Source organism: Plectropomus leopardus, chromosome 19 (genome assembly GCF_026936395.1).
Source record: "Plectropomus leopardus strain MGB_pleo_1.0 chromosome 19, ASM2693639v1, whole genome shotgun sequence".
Lineage (NCBI taxonomy): Eukaryota > Metazoa > Chordata > Actinopteri > Perciformes > Serranidae > Plectropomus > Plectropomus leopardus.
The window spans coordinates 17,065,726-17,078,918 of NC_142194.1; the positions used below are offsets into that span (position 1 = coordinate 17,065,726).

At 36.3% G+C, this 13,193-nt stretch overlaps 1 protein-coding gene across 7 annotated transcripts in view; it reads left to right on the forward strand.

Annotated features, from left to right (window-relative positions):
- The window catches only part of kcnc3b (potassium voltage-gated channel, Shaw-related subfamily, member 3b), a 68,269-nt gene that overhangs the window by 52,310 nt on the left and 2,766 nt on the right, over window positions 1-13,193 (forward strand). For 2 of the 7 annotated variants that reach the window (XM_042508496.2, XM_042508498.2), the window contains one exon: window positions 7,558-12,721. The exons of 2 other annotated variants lie outside the window; for them this stretch is intronic. Coding sequence is in view for 3 of the 5 variants with exons in the window: in XM_042508498.2 (XP_042364432.1) it covers window positions 7,558-7,571 (14 nt within the window). In the remaining 2 variants the exon portion in view is untranslated. Of the gene's footprint in view, window positions 1-2; window positions 12,722-13,193 lie in introns of those variants that run through there. 3 more of the 7 variants (XM_088069762.1, XM_088069763.1, XM_088069764.1) reach the window with 2 other exon arrangements.

The following is a 13,193-nucleotide window of genomic DNA, read 5'->3' on the forward strand; positions in this document are numbered from 1 at the left end:
AGCAACGGGCTACGAGAAATCTCGCAGTCTCAATAACATATCGGGAATGGCTGGGTCTTCACTGCGGCTTGCTCCTATCACTAGCCCACCCTTTGAAACCTATGAGGCTCCAGGACCACTGCGCCGCTGTCGCTCACCTATCCCCTCCATTTTGTAGCAAAAAAAAGAAAAAAAAAAAAGGATGTTTATGATTGGATGATAAAAGATGCAGTGGATTAGCTGTGGACTGATTGCATTGAAGTCTCCATTTGGGTTGTACACCGTGCAAAAACAATAGCAATAACATAAAATGAACTTGAATGTAGAAAGAATGACCCCTTGTCTTGTGAATCTAATGGTTTATGATGCATGCGTCAGGTTAGCTGATGGGGTCAAATACAAATTCTAGCTTTACACTGTTATTTTAAATTATTAAAAGAAATGTTAAAAAAAATATTTGGATTGGTTAGTAAAATAAAAATAGTATCCGAGATTTAAAAGAATGATCAAAACACGTGCACAGTAAACATTTTGAAATGTAGAATTAAGTGTGTAGATGGGCATCCATTTTTTAATGTTCTGGACCAAACAAAAAAGCTCACAACACTGTCCAGAGAATTACTACAATTCATTTAGCCAAAGACAAAAAAAACATTTATAGATTAGATCGATGTTTCTACTTTCTGTCTTTTGTGAATATTGATGTATGTACAGTGTAGACATCATTTTGGTAAATCTCTCTAAAAGACAGACTCGGCTTCTAAAAGTCTCAGTATTAATTTTCTATCTCATCAATGTGACATCATTGAACACTTTAGTTTACACAGCAAAGCTAAGCAATGTCAAAAGTTGAGAAAAAAAACCCTTAAAGCTTAAATTAAAAAATACATGTATTGTACCATAAGAACTATCTCAACTGCGAAGCCTAACATAACTTTTAAAAATTGTAGTTTATTTTATTACATTGCTGTTAGGATCCCATGTATGCAATTGCTACGTTCCAGTGTACAGTTAAAGGTCTATTCAGTCACTTTCTTTGGCAGTTGCGTGCGTGTTGTCCGATACATTTCTTTATATTTCTCATCATCTTATGCATCATACGCAATTATAACAATCATATTCCAAAACAAAAAAATATTCATTTAATTTGTACCCCCTCCCAATATGGAAAAAATAATTTACTTAAGTATAACATTTATTTGTTTCAATGCTATGTAAGCTGTAGATTTGCTAGTAATGTACCACAAGTTAACAACAAGGCAGGTTTAACTTACCAAGTGGGGACCAGAATGAGGTCAGTTGAAGTTGGGACACCCAAGTTGTGGAGGGATGTTTGCAAAGTGTGAGGTAGCCAATCTAGTGTTAGCCTACTACATGTTACACCATCATATGATGCTATGGGACCCAGAAATACTTTTGCCCATTGATTTGCATTGGAAAAGAGAGTCTGTAAATCATTGGATAAATTTATGTGAGCTTGGTTGTTTGCTAAACCAAATGACCTAATGTCATATAATGTACCTGCTTTACATTAGCAAATCGACATTATCAGACCAGTTGATTCTCTACTCATTAGGGTAGATGGAGAGTTATAAAGCAGGTTTAGCACATTTTCAGCATTTGGAATTGGGGGACATTATATCTTTGGCTGTTAACATTGTTAGAACAGCTGAGGACCTCACAAGTTGAGCTGCCTGACTAGCTACATGCTAACTGTGTTTTGTCTCACAGGCACTTTGGCACAATTAAGCTATCACATCCTCAGTTATTAATTTCTATTTGACTACTGAGTGGACCTTTGAAGAAATGCTAATTAGGACAGTCATGTAAATGAATAATGTTAAATGTTGATACACAATTTTTCAAAGAAATCTAAATGCAATATATTTAGAAAACAAATTATTATAAACTAAGTACAACAGATATACTTGAAATAAGAATCAGATATGAATGACTACTTTATTAATTATATAGTTAAAACAAATGCAAGCACTTTACTAACTCACTGTTAGTTTACTAACTTTTAAAGAGTTATACAAGTACAGTCCATTTAAAGAGTGCATGTTGGGATACAGACCATATTATTACAAATAAATAGATTAAACACCCCAGTCTGTCCCATCAGACATCTCTAACTAAGGATGTTCATTTTCCAAATATCTGTTTGGCTTCTTCATCATCTTTATTTCAAACATATATATATATATATATAGTTTTTGCTTTAAATGTTTGTCTAAAACAGTTTTTTTTTTTTTTAAAAAACAAAACAAATGTAAACAACAAATGCAATCTGTAGGTTATCTTTTGAAAAATGTGACTGTGGTTATAATATATCATTCCCCTCATATATAAAAAAACAACAAAAAACAACCTCTTTCAGGAAACTTACAGCTTTTTTCCCCTCAGACTATCATCGTCACATGAAAATAGATCGTATCTGAAACATATAGCAAAAAAATAATTAAAAAAAAGAAGTAATAATTAAACATACACATATGCAATAAACATGCAATATTATTTTAATGCTGGAAAACATAATGTGCACATACATATGTAAATATGCAGATCTATTTTTAATCTTTAAAATGCACAGAGTTTGTAGGCAGTCTACTCATTATTTTTAATTTAGCTGTTCCAAGAAGTATTACCATGACATCATGAGCCATTTGTCTTGATTTATTTCAAGTCAGTGTGGTTTTACTGGTCCTTTAAACTTTTGATGTTGTGGCTGCCATTTTATAATTGTTTCAGTTTTATTTTTTAATTTTTTTTTCACTTCTACTAGTAATGTGTATTTCATTGTTAGGAATGACTTTTCTGTAACACTGATTGTTAAAATAACATTTGTTAAAAGAGATACAATGTTGAATTTAACTGTCATTAAGTTCTTTTACAAACAGAAATGTATTAGGACTGAAATCACAAGGAAAAACTGTAAGTGCTTTCAGAACCAACAATTTTTCCAGGTGTAAATGAACAATATTTAGTATTTACTTGTTTAGAGAGTCAGATCCTGACATTCTTATGTCATAACCCATGGTCCTGATGCCATTTTGTCTAAAAATCGATGTGCTTCCAGACCCTTCAACTTTGAGAACTTAGATATGCAGTATTGTGTTTCAGGATGAAAGCTATGGCATCATTTGAATGTTTGCTTGAATCTGTTGTCGACTGGAGATTTGTAAAATTTGAAGGGTCTCATTTAAAATAGATTCTAACATAGAGTCACTGCAAGAAGTAATGCTTGCTTGGCTTCATCTGATACGGGTTTTTGAAGGCCATCCCACGTACACTCAGAGTGAAGTTGCTACTAGTAATGCTTAAACTAGATATTGTAACAGATCACCATTATGATGTCAAAAGAAATTATAATAATTTAGAGTGAAATATCTGAAACAGCATGCTGAGCTTTGCTTCTTCCAGAATTTCTTGACATCAACTCCTTAATGTAGCTATAATGTCAACCTGATGGTATGGAAACTCTGGTATAGTAAATTTTTAAACAGATTTAACTTGCAGGAAGTTGTTTTGTGAGCATGTAATGAGTATACGAATATATGTTGAATGGCCTGGGTTCAGTTATCAATGGTAACCTTAGTCCACATCAGCAAACCTGATTATTGGTCTGTAATTTTTGCTGGCATCACTTCTCTCAGTGTACAAAACCTCAGTTAATCTTTTAAGCGCACATGCATACCGTACAATCTGAAAATTACTCCACAGTGTGGATGTTACAATTTGCAGACGCGTTGAATTATACTGGTATGCCACTAATTGGAATGTGCATTTTCTGTTACAGTCAAGGAAAATGTCCATCCTTCTTATATATCTGCAGAAGAATGTTGTTTTTATTTAATGCGACCATTAACTGAATATGGGAGAGATTAATAACATCTTACATGCCACACTAAGTGTAACATTTCAGAGTACTGTATTTGTTCATATTTGCTTTGTATTGTATCAAAATTAATCTGAAGAATGTCATTAGTGTTGTTCTTTTGAGCTTGTAGAGTCATTTCATATAGTCGTGGCCAATGCAAATCACCTAGGACACTCTGACGTACACATTGTTTCAGTAAACAAAACAGGCAGATGTTGTAAGTGCCTCTATGAGGCCCCTGTAGGCTCTGATGTCAATTTAGGAGTTCATGCAAACTAGCTAGATTTAACTAGCTGAACCTTCGAAGCAATGCTTAATAGATCAGTGGTTATAATTGAATATGTACATATCTGTATCTACACATGTGAATACATTAAAGTCATATAAAATTAATACATCTATGTATACTTGTATGTGTGTGGAGGAAATTTAACAACAACTGATTCTAGGGGAGTCATCAGCAAGATTTTATCCTGCAAAGCACTCACTGAAGTGTTATAAAAAGGAAAGTACGTTTGTTCATTATTTTACTGTACTTTTTCCATGTGGTATTTCAAAAACATTGATGAGAAAGTACAATTATGAGTTAATTCTGTGTTGTTTGTTTAGGCTGTTTTAAGAGCTGATCCTATGGGGTAAATGCACGGTTTTCTATTGAATCTGATTGTACAGTACATGTTAACATTTCAGTCATTGCTAATTCATCCTAAAAAGCATGTTGGGTGCCTACAAGGGCACCTTTGAGAAAAAAAAGCTTTGAGGAAAAAAAACAGAGACTTGCAGAGACTATTTTGCTATTATATATAGATTTAGTAGGAATAAGAGCTTATGTTAAGTCAACTTTGAATTGTGCAACAGAAGATTGACATCAGCTGTAATGTGCACTAAATGAGTGCAGCTCAGTCACCAAAAGAAAATGTTGACATTGTACGTTTCTGCAAACCATGAAAACCTAACTTCTGTATGTTTTGTATGTTTCATACGTATCATACATTTCTAAAATGATTTAGTATACAGTAAGCTGGCTCTGTCATCTGTAGGTGAAGGGGGACTGGTAGCTGGCTATTTATGATTTAGCGACTCATTGCATTGCTTCCAGTAGCTGTTTAGGCACCAAATGTTGCTGTTTTTCCAGTGGGAATCGTGCCCCTAAAACTAGGTATTTCAGCTAAAACATGATCTTTCCGCGTTTTTGAGTCTAAACTTAACCACAGATTAAGCACAGTGTTGTTGAAAGGTTTCAATTTATCCACTACATCATAAGATGCAGATGTAACATGTCCGTGGTTTGGGGAAACAACATAGCCAACATTTCATCTGGTGATTGGATTAAATTAAATTAAGATTGTAGCAAGCTATTGTGAAGCACGGCACATAGTTGTGAAAAAAAAAGCTATCAATCCTCTTGTAGCAACATGCATTGATCAAAGAAATTCATCAAGAAGCAGGACTATTCGTTTGACTTTGACCTACTAGAATCATCAATCAATAAGCTGTTATGATTTACAATATCATTGCAAAATATGCTGTGCATATCAAGACAAAGGCTGCTTTGGCACTGTTTCAGGATGATGGTGCTAGAAAAAAAACACAGAAAAGTCTGTGTTGTGTCCAAACAGTGGTGTATCTTTAGACTTGTGTACATGCGCACAATTTTGTGTAGCACAGAGAAAGGCATACACAGGAATTTATAATTCTGACACTAAGATTCTGTTAATTTATTTTATGCAGACATATTTGGGAAATTACATAGATTTATGCATCTGATACCAGGAGAAGGTCCTGTTACTCTTAATAAGATCTGCATGACGAAATACTATTGTAATACAATTACAAAGTCTGTGCTCTTCCTCAAAATGTAAACCGGTTGCTACTTGTATTTACTTTAAGTTGACTAAATCCCTAATATTTACCACACAGCTGGTCTTTAGAAATATGAACTGTCTGGCTAACGGCTTTCCTCTGAAGAAAAGTGCAGCTATACAGTGGAAAATAACCGAGGAAGAGGGTGAAATGAAGAGCAGACTGGAAGAGCTAATGCGACTGCAATAAAAGATGTTTGTTTTGAGTTCATATTTGCTGGTGAGACCATGACAGAAGTGTTTAATCTCCAAGTAAATAATGCATGATGCCAGCACATGTGATACAAGCATTGTTTGCCATAACTGTAGGTGAAGAATTAACAATGCTCAACCTACTGTTGTTTGCAAACATTTTCTTGAAGTTGCACCTGTGTTTGCATGATGCATAGCTTAAAATTGGGGGATAAGCCTCCTGAAATGGTGTCAGCCCTGATATGTGAACCCACTGTGTCCTTTAACTGTGAAATTTCCATGAATAGCATTAAGTAAGTTTGTTTGTGTCCATCTGTCAAAGATGCGTTTATCCATAAGGTGTACATGTCATTCAAGTGAAATGTTTGCACATGCGTACATATGCACATACACACACATTAGTGAATAAGTGGTCGTCATCACCTAATCTTGTTCCAAATGCTCTGTACATTATTCACTCCAGTAAAGATACTTGTTGAGATTTGTCAGAGTGGGGAGCATGGTGCTGGTCAGTTGGCTGGCAGCTACTGTTTGTTTTTCTAATATTGTCAGCCACCAGTTTTATTGTCACCATTTCTTGACTGTATTGTTCAATTTATGTTCCAACTTCCTGTCTGTGTGTTGGAGATGGACTGTGTTTGTAGCTGTATTAGAGTTGTCATTGCAGTTTAAATGTGTGCACCTCATTCTGACATGCACAGTTAACCAGCAGTTTACAGGTAATCCCTGATTACTTCCATATTGTACTTAATGTTAGTGACACTATGAAACTGTGTTATGGAAAACAATGAAATTGGCAAATTCCTAATATGAGATTGGTTTATATTAGTGGAGCACTTATATAAACTAATTGAGAAAGTGCTTACTTGTAAAGTTTTAGTTTGTATTTCACTGAATCAACACACTCTCACTAACAACTCGTCTAATACGGTATTAAAGTGGGCAGAGCTAAACATCAAATTATGACACTATGGGTCTGATATTGGTTTTTGATGTTTGGGGATGATGTGTCAGTTCATTTTATTTTTTTAGTTTCTGCTTATTAAATGCATAATGCATTTCAAATTAAACTTTGAACATTGGTCAAAAAAAAAACTTTGTTTTTAGGTTGACTTCATCAAATTAAGGCAACAAAAGCAGGTTGTTGGCTTTAGAAAAAGACATCAAAATTACATTTTAAAATAAATTTTAAATTACATCATTAAAATAAATACAAACCAGCATGCTATGTCTCTATTTAATAACTCGATTTACTTTTGGTTTAAGACGGGAAATGAATAGTGGTCTCCCAGGTTAAAGTCCTGAGTTTGTTTGACCCCTTCACTTCTATTTTCATCGGTACTTTGTTATCTAAATATCTCAAGTTTTTTTTAACCCATTCAGCTCCACTCTCACCCACTCTATGTGGACTTTCTCGCTCTTTATACTATGGCAGTGGCTCAGAATATCTAAAAATGCCACTGTCTGACATGTCTCATGCCACCACTAAAGGGTGCATCTGTGCGTTGGTATCTGCTGCTCAGGGACACTGACCACATTTGATGAGTTGTGAGTGAGACTGGGTTGATTGAATAAATTTCATTTCAAATTCTGTTTATACTCTGTTATCTTAATATTAATGGCTTTCTGTTCTTGTCTTCACAGTGTTAAGTTTCTAGCATTCGCCTTCTCTCTAATGAGGAGTCAGTAACCGGTAAACACAAATTTGAGGCGGGAGCCACGTAAGCGAGAGGTGTGACGCGGATGGACAGTTTAAAGGAGATCTTTTGGGGTGACAAGAGAGGGACCAGAGGTTAATCATGAATTTTAAAAAAATCATATGGTCTGCTCCTCACGTTGTTACCAAAGCAGCCTCTTGGAACTCCGACCACATTTTTGACAACTGTCTTACTGACCTTTTTGCTTTCCTTTTTCTTTTTTCGTCAAAACTGACTGAGCCTTGCACTGACACACTTTTGGGAGAGAGAAGGACTCCTGATCACACATTCCAGATGACATCCTCTCTGACAACATTATACTCGCCATCTTGTACGATGACCAAACTCAGTACCATCTTCAGTGCTGAACAACTGAGCAATTTCACAAGTTTCCGAAAAGAAAACAAAAAAAAGAAAAAAACACTTGTCTTCACAAAGGACTGAATGAACAATGTAGCATCTCTGCTAACATATTGTAGCATTTGTTGGCTGGGAAATAACTTGACTTAGTCCATCCACAGTTCGAAGCAAGATAAATTTATGCATTCAAGGGATTTTTTAGATGTCATTTTCCTCTTAGGTTACTTTCCAGTGAAGAAAAATAATATAGAGTACATGAGAGACAAAGGATCGGTCTTAATCGTTCAAACAACATTCCAAAAAAGAAAAAGATGCACTAAATACAAACAGTGCATATTAAATCAATCACAAATGCACAGTATTTACCAATACCCACACTATATTCCCTCATTCAAGTTTAGCACTTGTACAGCATGTTTGCCACTGAACTTATGTCTTCCATTCACTTGTATCAGACTGAAACACTGCCCTCTTCACAAGTACTGAGATAATCAAAAAAAACAGCCAAACTATGAAGTTGAACAAACGAAGCACATGTAGCATCAGCTCAAACAGGTCATGTATGGCATTTACTGTACATTTAGACTCACCTGAAACACTCGCCATATGAAAATGGTGGAAAAGGACTTATCTTTATCTCTCATGTACTGACATGGGCTCGCCCCGATAATGGGATACCAAAGGTCCTGTAGCAAGCACTTGCTGAATGACCTTCTGTAATGTATAGTAGATTCAGAGGAATATTCGTTTAGGGTGAGGAGTACTCACCCTCACACTGCCCATTGCCTATGTTTGGTACTCCTGCCTCTAAAAGTACTTTTACTGCCACTAGCATTCCATCCCTATATGCACATTTAAGTATGTTTTCCCATGTTTGACTGACACAGTGCTCAGTCACGAGGAGCAAAAAGACTGACTCAAGAAGACAAAACACAAAAGACGATTGTAAGTCTCTCTTCAATATTGAGGGATATTGGCCTGCCTAAATTCCGACGAAAAGGACGCCCCTGCCACGAGGACGCTTTTTACGTCGCACAAAACTGTCCATTAGCTGGGAATTCAGTGTTATCATTCTGAAAGGGACCAATCCAACGAATGCTCCTCCTATACACAATGGCTGACACTGCCAATTAGGCACAAGAATCTCCAGATGAATACTGCCCCATCTCTCTCTTGTCCCTCTTGCTGCCAACGACTGCTTCTCAGGCAAGTCGATGTCAAGATAAGAATGGCCCATCAGGGGAGCCCTTAGGCAAAGGGGAAAATGAGAAGAAATGGACCAAGAGTAGAGCAAGTGTGGAAGTGTACAAAGAGAACAAATCTATATTTTGATAAACAAATCAACTATCCATGGCTTCGGAGGAAGTTTCTGAGCAGAAAAAGGTCCAGAATGGAAGAAAGAAAAAAAAAATCAGATGCAAATGTTAATAGAAAATTTGGCATCATGAAATGGAGTCAAAGTCCTGGAAAAAAAAAAAAAAGATGGGAAGTGAATATTTTGTTATGAGGAGTGGTTGTTTTCCCCACAAGCACTGGGAAAATGTTTTCCGAAAGACAATGAGCAATGACAGACTCTTGCCTATAAAGACACGGGGTGACAAAGAATGGACGCTGAGTTAAACAAATGAAAAAAAAAAGATAATGCATTTTTGTAACTTTGTTTACCAGCATGACTAGTTTGCATGACTGTCTTTTCTGCAAGCCCTTAGTTGAAGACAAGGGTGCTAGAGATACAAAAAAGTATATATAAAATGAATTAAAAAAAATGTTATATGCAATTAATGTTTTAAAAAAAAGATTATAATGAAAGAGAAGAGCTATATTTTGTTTTGAAAAGTAAAAAAAAATGTGAATACTTAAACATGTATGTTTGCAAAGTACACCCTGAACTATGTTTTGTTGATGAAATCTCTCTGCTACTACTGCCCTATACATCCCCCATTCCAGTGTTTTCGACCGCTGCCACAGTTTTACTTTGTTGTGCATTGAGCAGTATATTTTCAAACCATATGATCAATGGCGTTCATTCGAGACTTTGCCGTACTATAGCATTTGCGCAAAGGTTGTTTGTTGTTAATCGCAAAGGCCATGTTTTCCTCCTTGAATCATTTGCACAACTACCGTAGCAACAGCAGCAGCAGTTTTAAAACAATGGCTCTTCATTACCACAACTTTGACTGCTTGATTAGTACTCATAGTTTGCTTTTTTTCTTTGGCAATAATACAAGAGTTGTCCCATGACTGTAGCAGGGCAAACGGAGAACCTCAAGAGTATCTTCAATGCCTCAGTATTAGAGATCCTTAAAAGCCTGGGATATCCCATGGCAGGATTTTGCTGGGATGGACAGTTCTGTTCCACTAGTCCTAAGTAAAGAAAAAATGGGAGTACAAGTGCAGACTATCCAATAAAGATCAATATCAGATTATGAAAGATACAATACTGGCGAACAATCAAGAGAGATTTCAGGTTTGCATGGAACCAACTGCCATTCCAAAGTTCGTGTGTGGTTTAAAGGACTCAGGTGTGTCGATGGTGTGTGTGGATGTAGGTGTTTTCTTTCTAACATAATAAATTCTAGTATATAGATAACGATAATGTGAACACCTCACCGTGATGTGTTAAAAAAACGCATGCATTATGACTTGATAATCTCTCGAGGGGGGAACAGTCTTGACATATCCCCCTTAGCCTCCTGTCATCGTTTGTCATTAATCCAGTCCTGATAACTATGAACACTGTGCCGTGTCGTAGAGCAGAAACGTCTTCCTTTGAGAGGCAACTGAAAACTACTCACACTCGCAGTGTCAGCATGAGAGTGTAGAGGTAGCTCGTCTTTTTTTCTTTTTCTAGATGGCCAGGTCTTTGCGTTCGTCATCCAGTTACCGTCGAGTTACCGTCATCCAGCTGGCTAGTCGGCAGCTCATTACGCACACAACACAGTCATGTGAGCACCAATCAAAGAGACCCAGAGCTTCCAAAATGATGTCAGTGAAGTACTTTTAAGTGTTGCGAGAAAGAGAGGATGAGAGATACCAGTGTCCACCGAGGGGAGATTGATTTTAAAAAGCATCTTATTGTTGAGTGCTCTCCAAGCACCTCATCTTTGGTTTGGTATTCCAAGTGAGTTTCAGGCCCTGCTGGTTCAGGGCTCAGCTCAGGCAGCTGAATGGTCGTCCGCCCCAGTACACTACAGTTGGAGGCTCACCAGAATATTGTGTGATGTAGACTACATAGACTATTCAAGGTTATAGAGCTTCTGTCTATTAACAAAAACGGTCCGTGGGATTTTATTTTGGTCCCTTACCTTTTTAAAGATTTCTGTTTCCCATTTTGGAAGGCATTAAGCAACTATGGCTTTTTGGTGGTCACATAGATGTTTATGAATATTTCAGAGGCAAACTCTGAGCAACGGTGTGCACACTTGCAAAAACTTTGTGCTTCACCCCAGCGATTTGTGTTTTCATGGCTGAGTACCGTCCTTTTTTTCTTTGTCTTTCACTGTTCCGATAACCATGTCTTCATTCTCTGCATTGTGACTGCTCTGCCAATGCCAGGCTGAAAAAGATGTCTTTCCTTTTTCTATTGCATAATACTGCCATTTGATTTAGTCATGTTGAACAGAATGAGTTACAATGTTGAGAGTGCTAAGTCTGTTTTATTTTCTAAAGTTTGCAATCTGTTATAAAGATTTCCTGTGTATCACTCACATAACCAAAAGAACAAAATGCTTTATATGGTAAGTAGGTGCCACTGTTGACCTAACGGCTACTATGTGTTGTGATAGTATTATGACACGTCCTCTCCAAGTGTTTGGAAGGTGTTGTGTGGTCTTTGGTTGACACATCCTCTATGATATCCTATTCATTTTCTTTATGTGCCTGTTTATGTTGAATATATTTTGTTTTTTTAAAATTGAGGACACTGTATGCAATCCGCACCACGAATGCCGCTGATTGACACTTAACTGTATGCTCCCTGAGACGCAGATGTTCTGTCATCAGTTCAGATGATTGCAACCACATGTGTAGTGGCTTTATGGCTTCTCATAAAGTGAATTAGCAATCACACTAACTTAAAACACACAAAAAAAATTATTTTACAAAGTGATAAGACCAGAGTTGTTTTAGAGGAATTGTTATCATTCTGAATAGATTTTTCTAATATATGTATCTTATTTTAATTAGAAATAATGTTGCAAATACCACAAAGACACACATACATCTAATATTACAGGTTGATATCATGCATTCATATAAGCATTCCAAAGATAAATGATGTATGTTCATTTCATATGCCATCACATTGTATAAAACAGACTTAGGTACTAGTCCATTGTACTGCGGTCTTAGTAGGAGAGTGAATGGGGAGAAGAGGTGGTCACTGGAGTATCTTGTTGTGACTTATGCCGGATTTTATTTTTGAAATGTTGGGACACAAAGAACAACTCATCAAGAACTGTATAAAGTATATTTCAATGGAATGTTCATGATCTATCTTTTTATATTTTGAGAAAAAAAATAGAAACATATCAAAGTGTCATAATTGAACATATTTCTACTATTGAGACTTAAAAATGTATGAATGTCAATGCGATCTAATGTGAACCAATCTCCATAGCAGCTTGAATGAATAACTGATTAACAGTCATGAGATGCTTTTTCAGAGACATTAAAATTGCTTAAAAATCATTGAGATGAACTTAAAATAAATGAAAAAGTGACATCAACAGTGTGTCAGTTTGTATAAGATCCCCGACTGGTGAAATGTGTGCTTCTGTGCGTACTGACGTCTGTACTGACTGTCACAGTTAGCGCTGTTCATCAGCCTGTCAGGAACAGGATACCACAACACGGTGATTGATATAATCTGGCCTGAAGTGTGGACACAACGAAAATCCAAAGTCTTCCGAGAAACTGAAGGATGACACATTAAATTTGTGACTGGAAGTTAAAAGATATGGTGTATTTTGACGCCAGCGTTTCCAAGAAGGTCCAACTGTCAAATTTCCTTTTCAGCCAGGACTGTTGCATTTAGACAGTTTTGGCGTCTTAAATAAATACATGTCATATAACTGTAATCTATAATTTTGAGGTCAACTGTAACTGTGACATGATATTTGAGAATGATGAGGTAATGTAAGTAAGATAATGCTGGTTTCCTGACTCGATATCAAATAACTGTAACTTCAAGATCCATGAAAGTGGACACCAGCATGTAAGAAT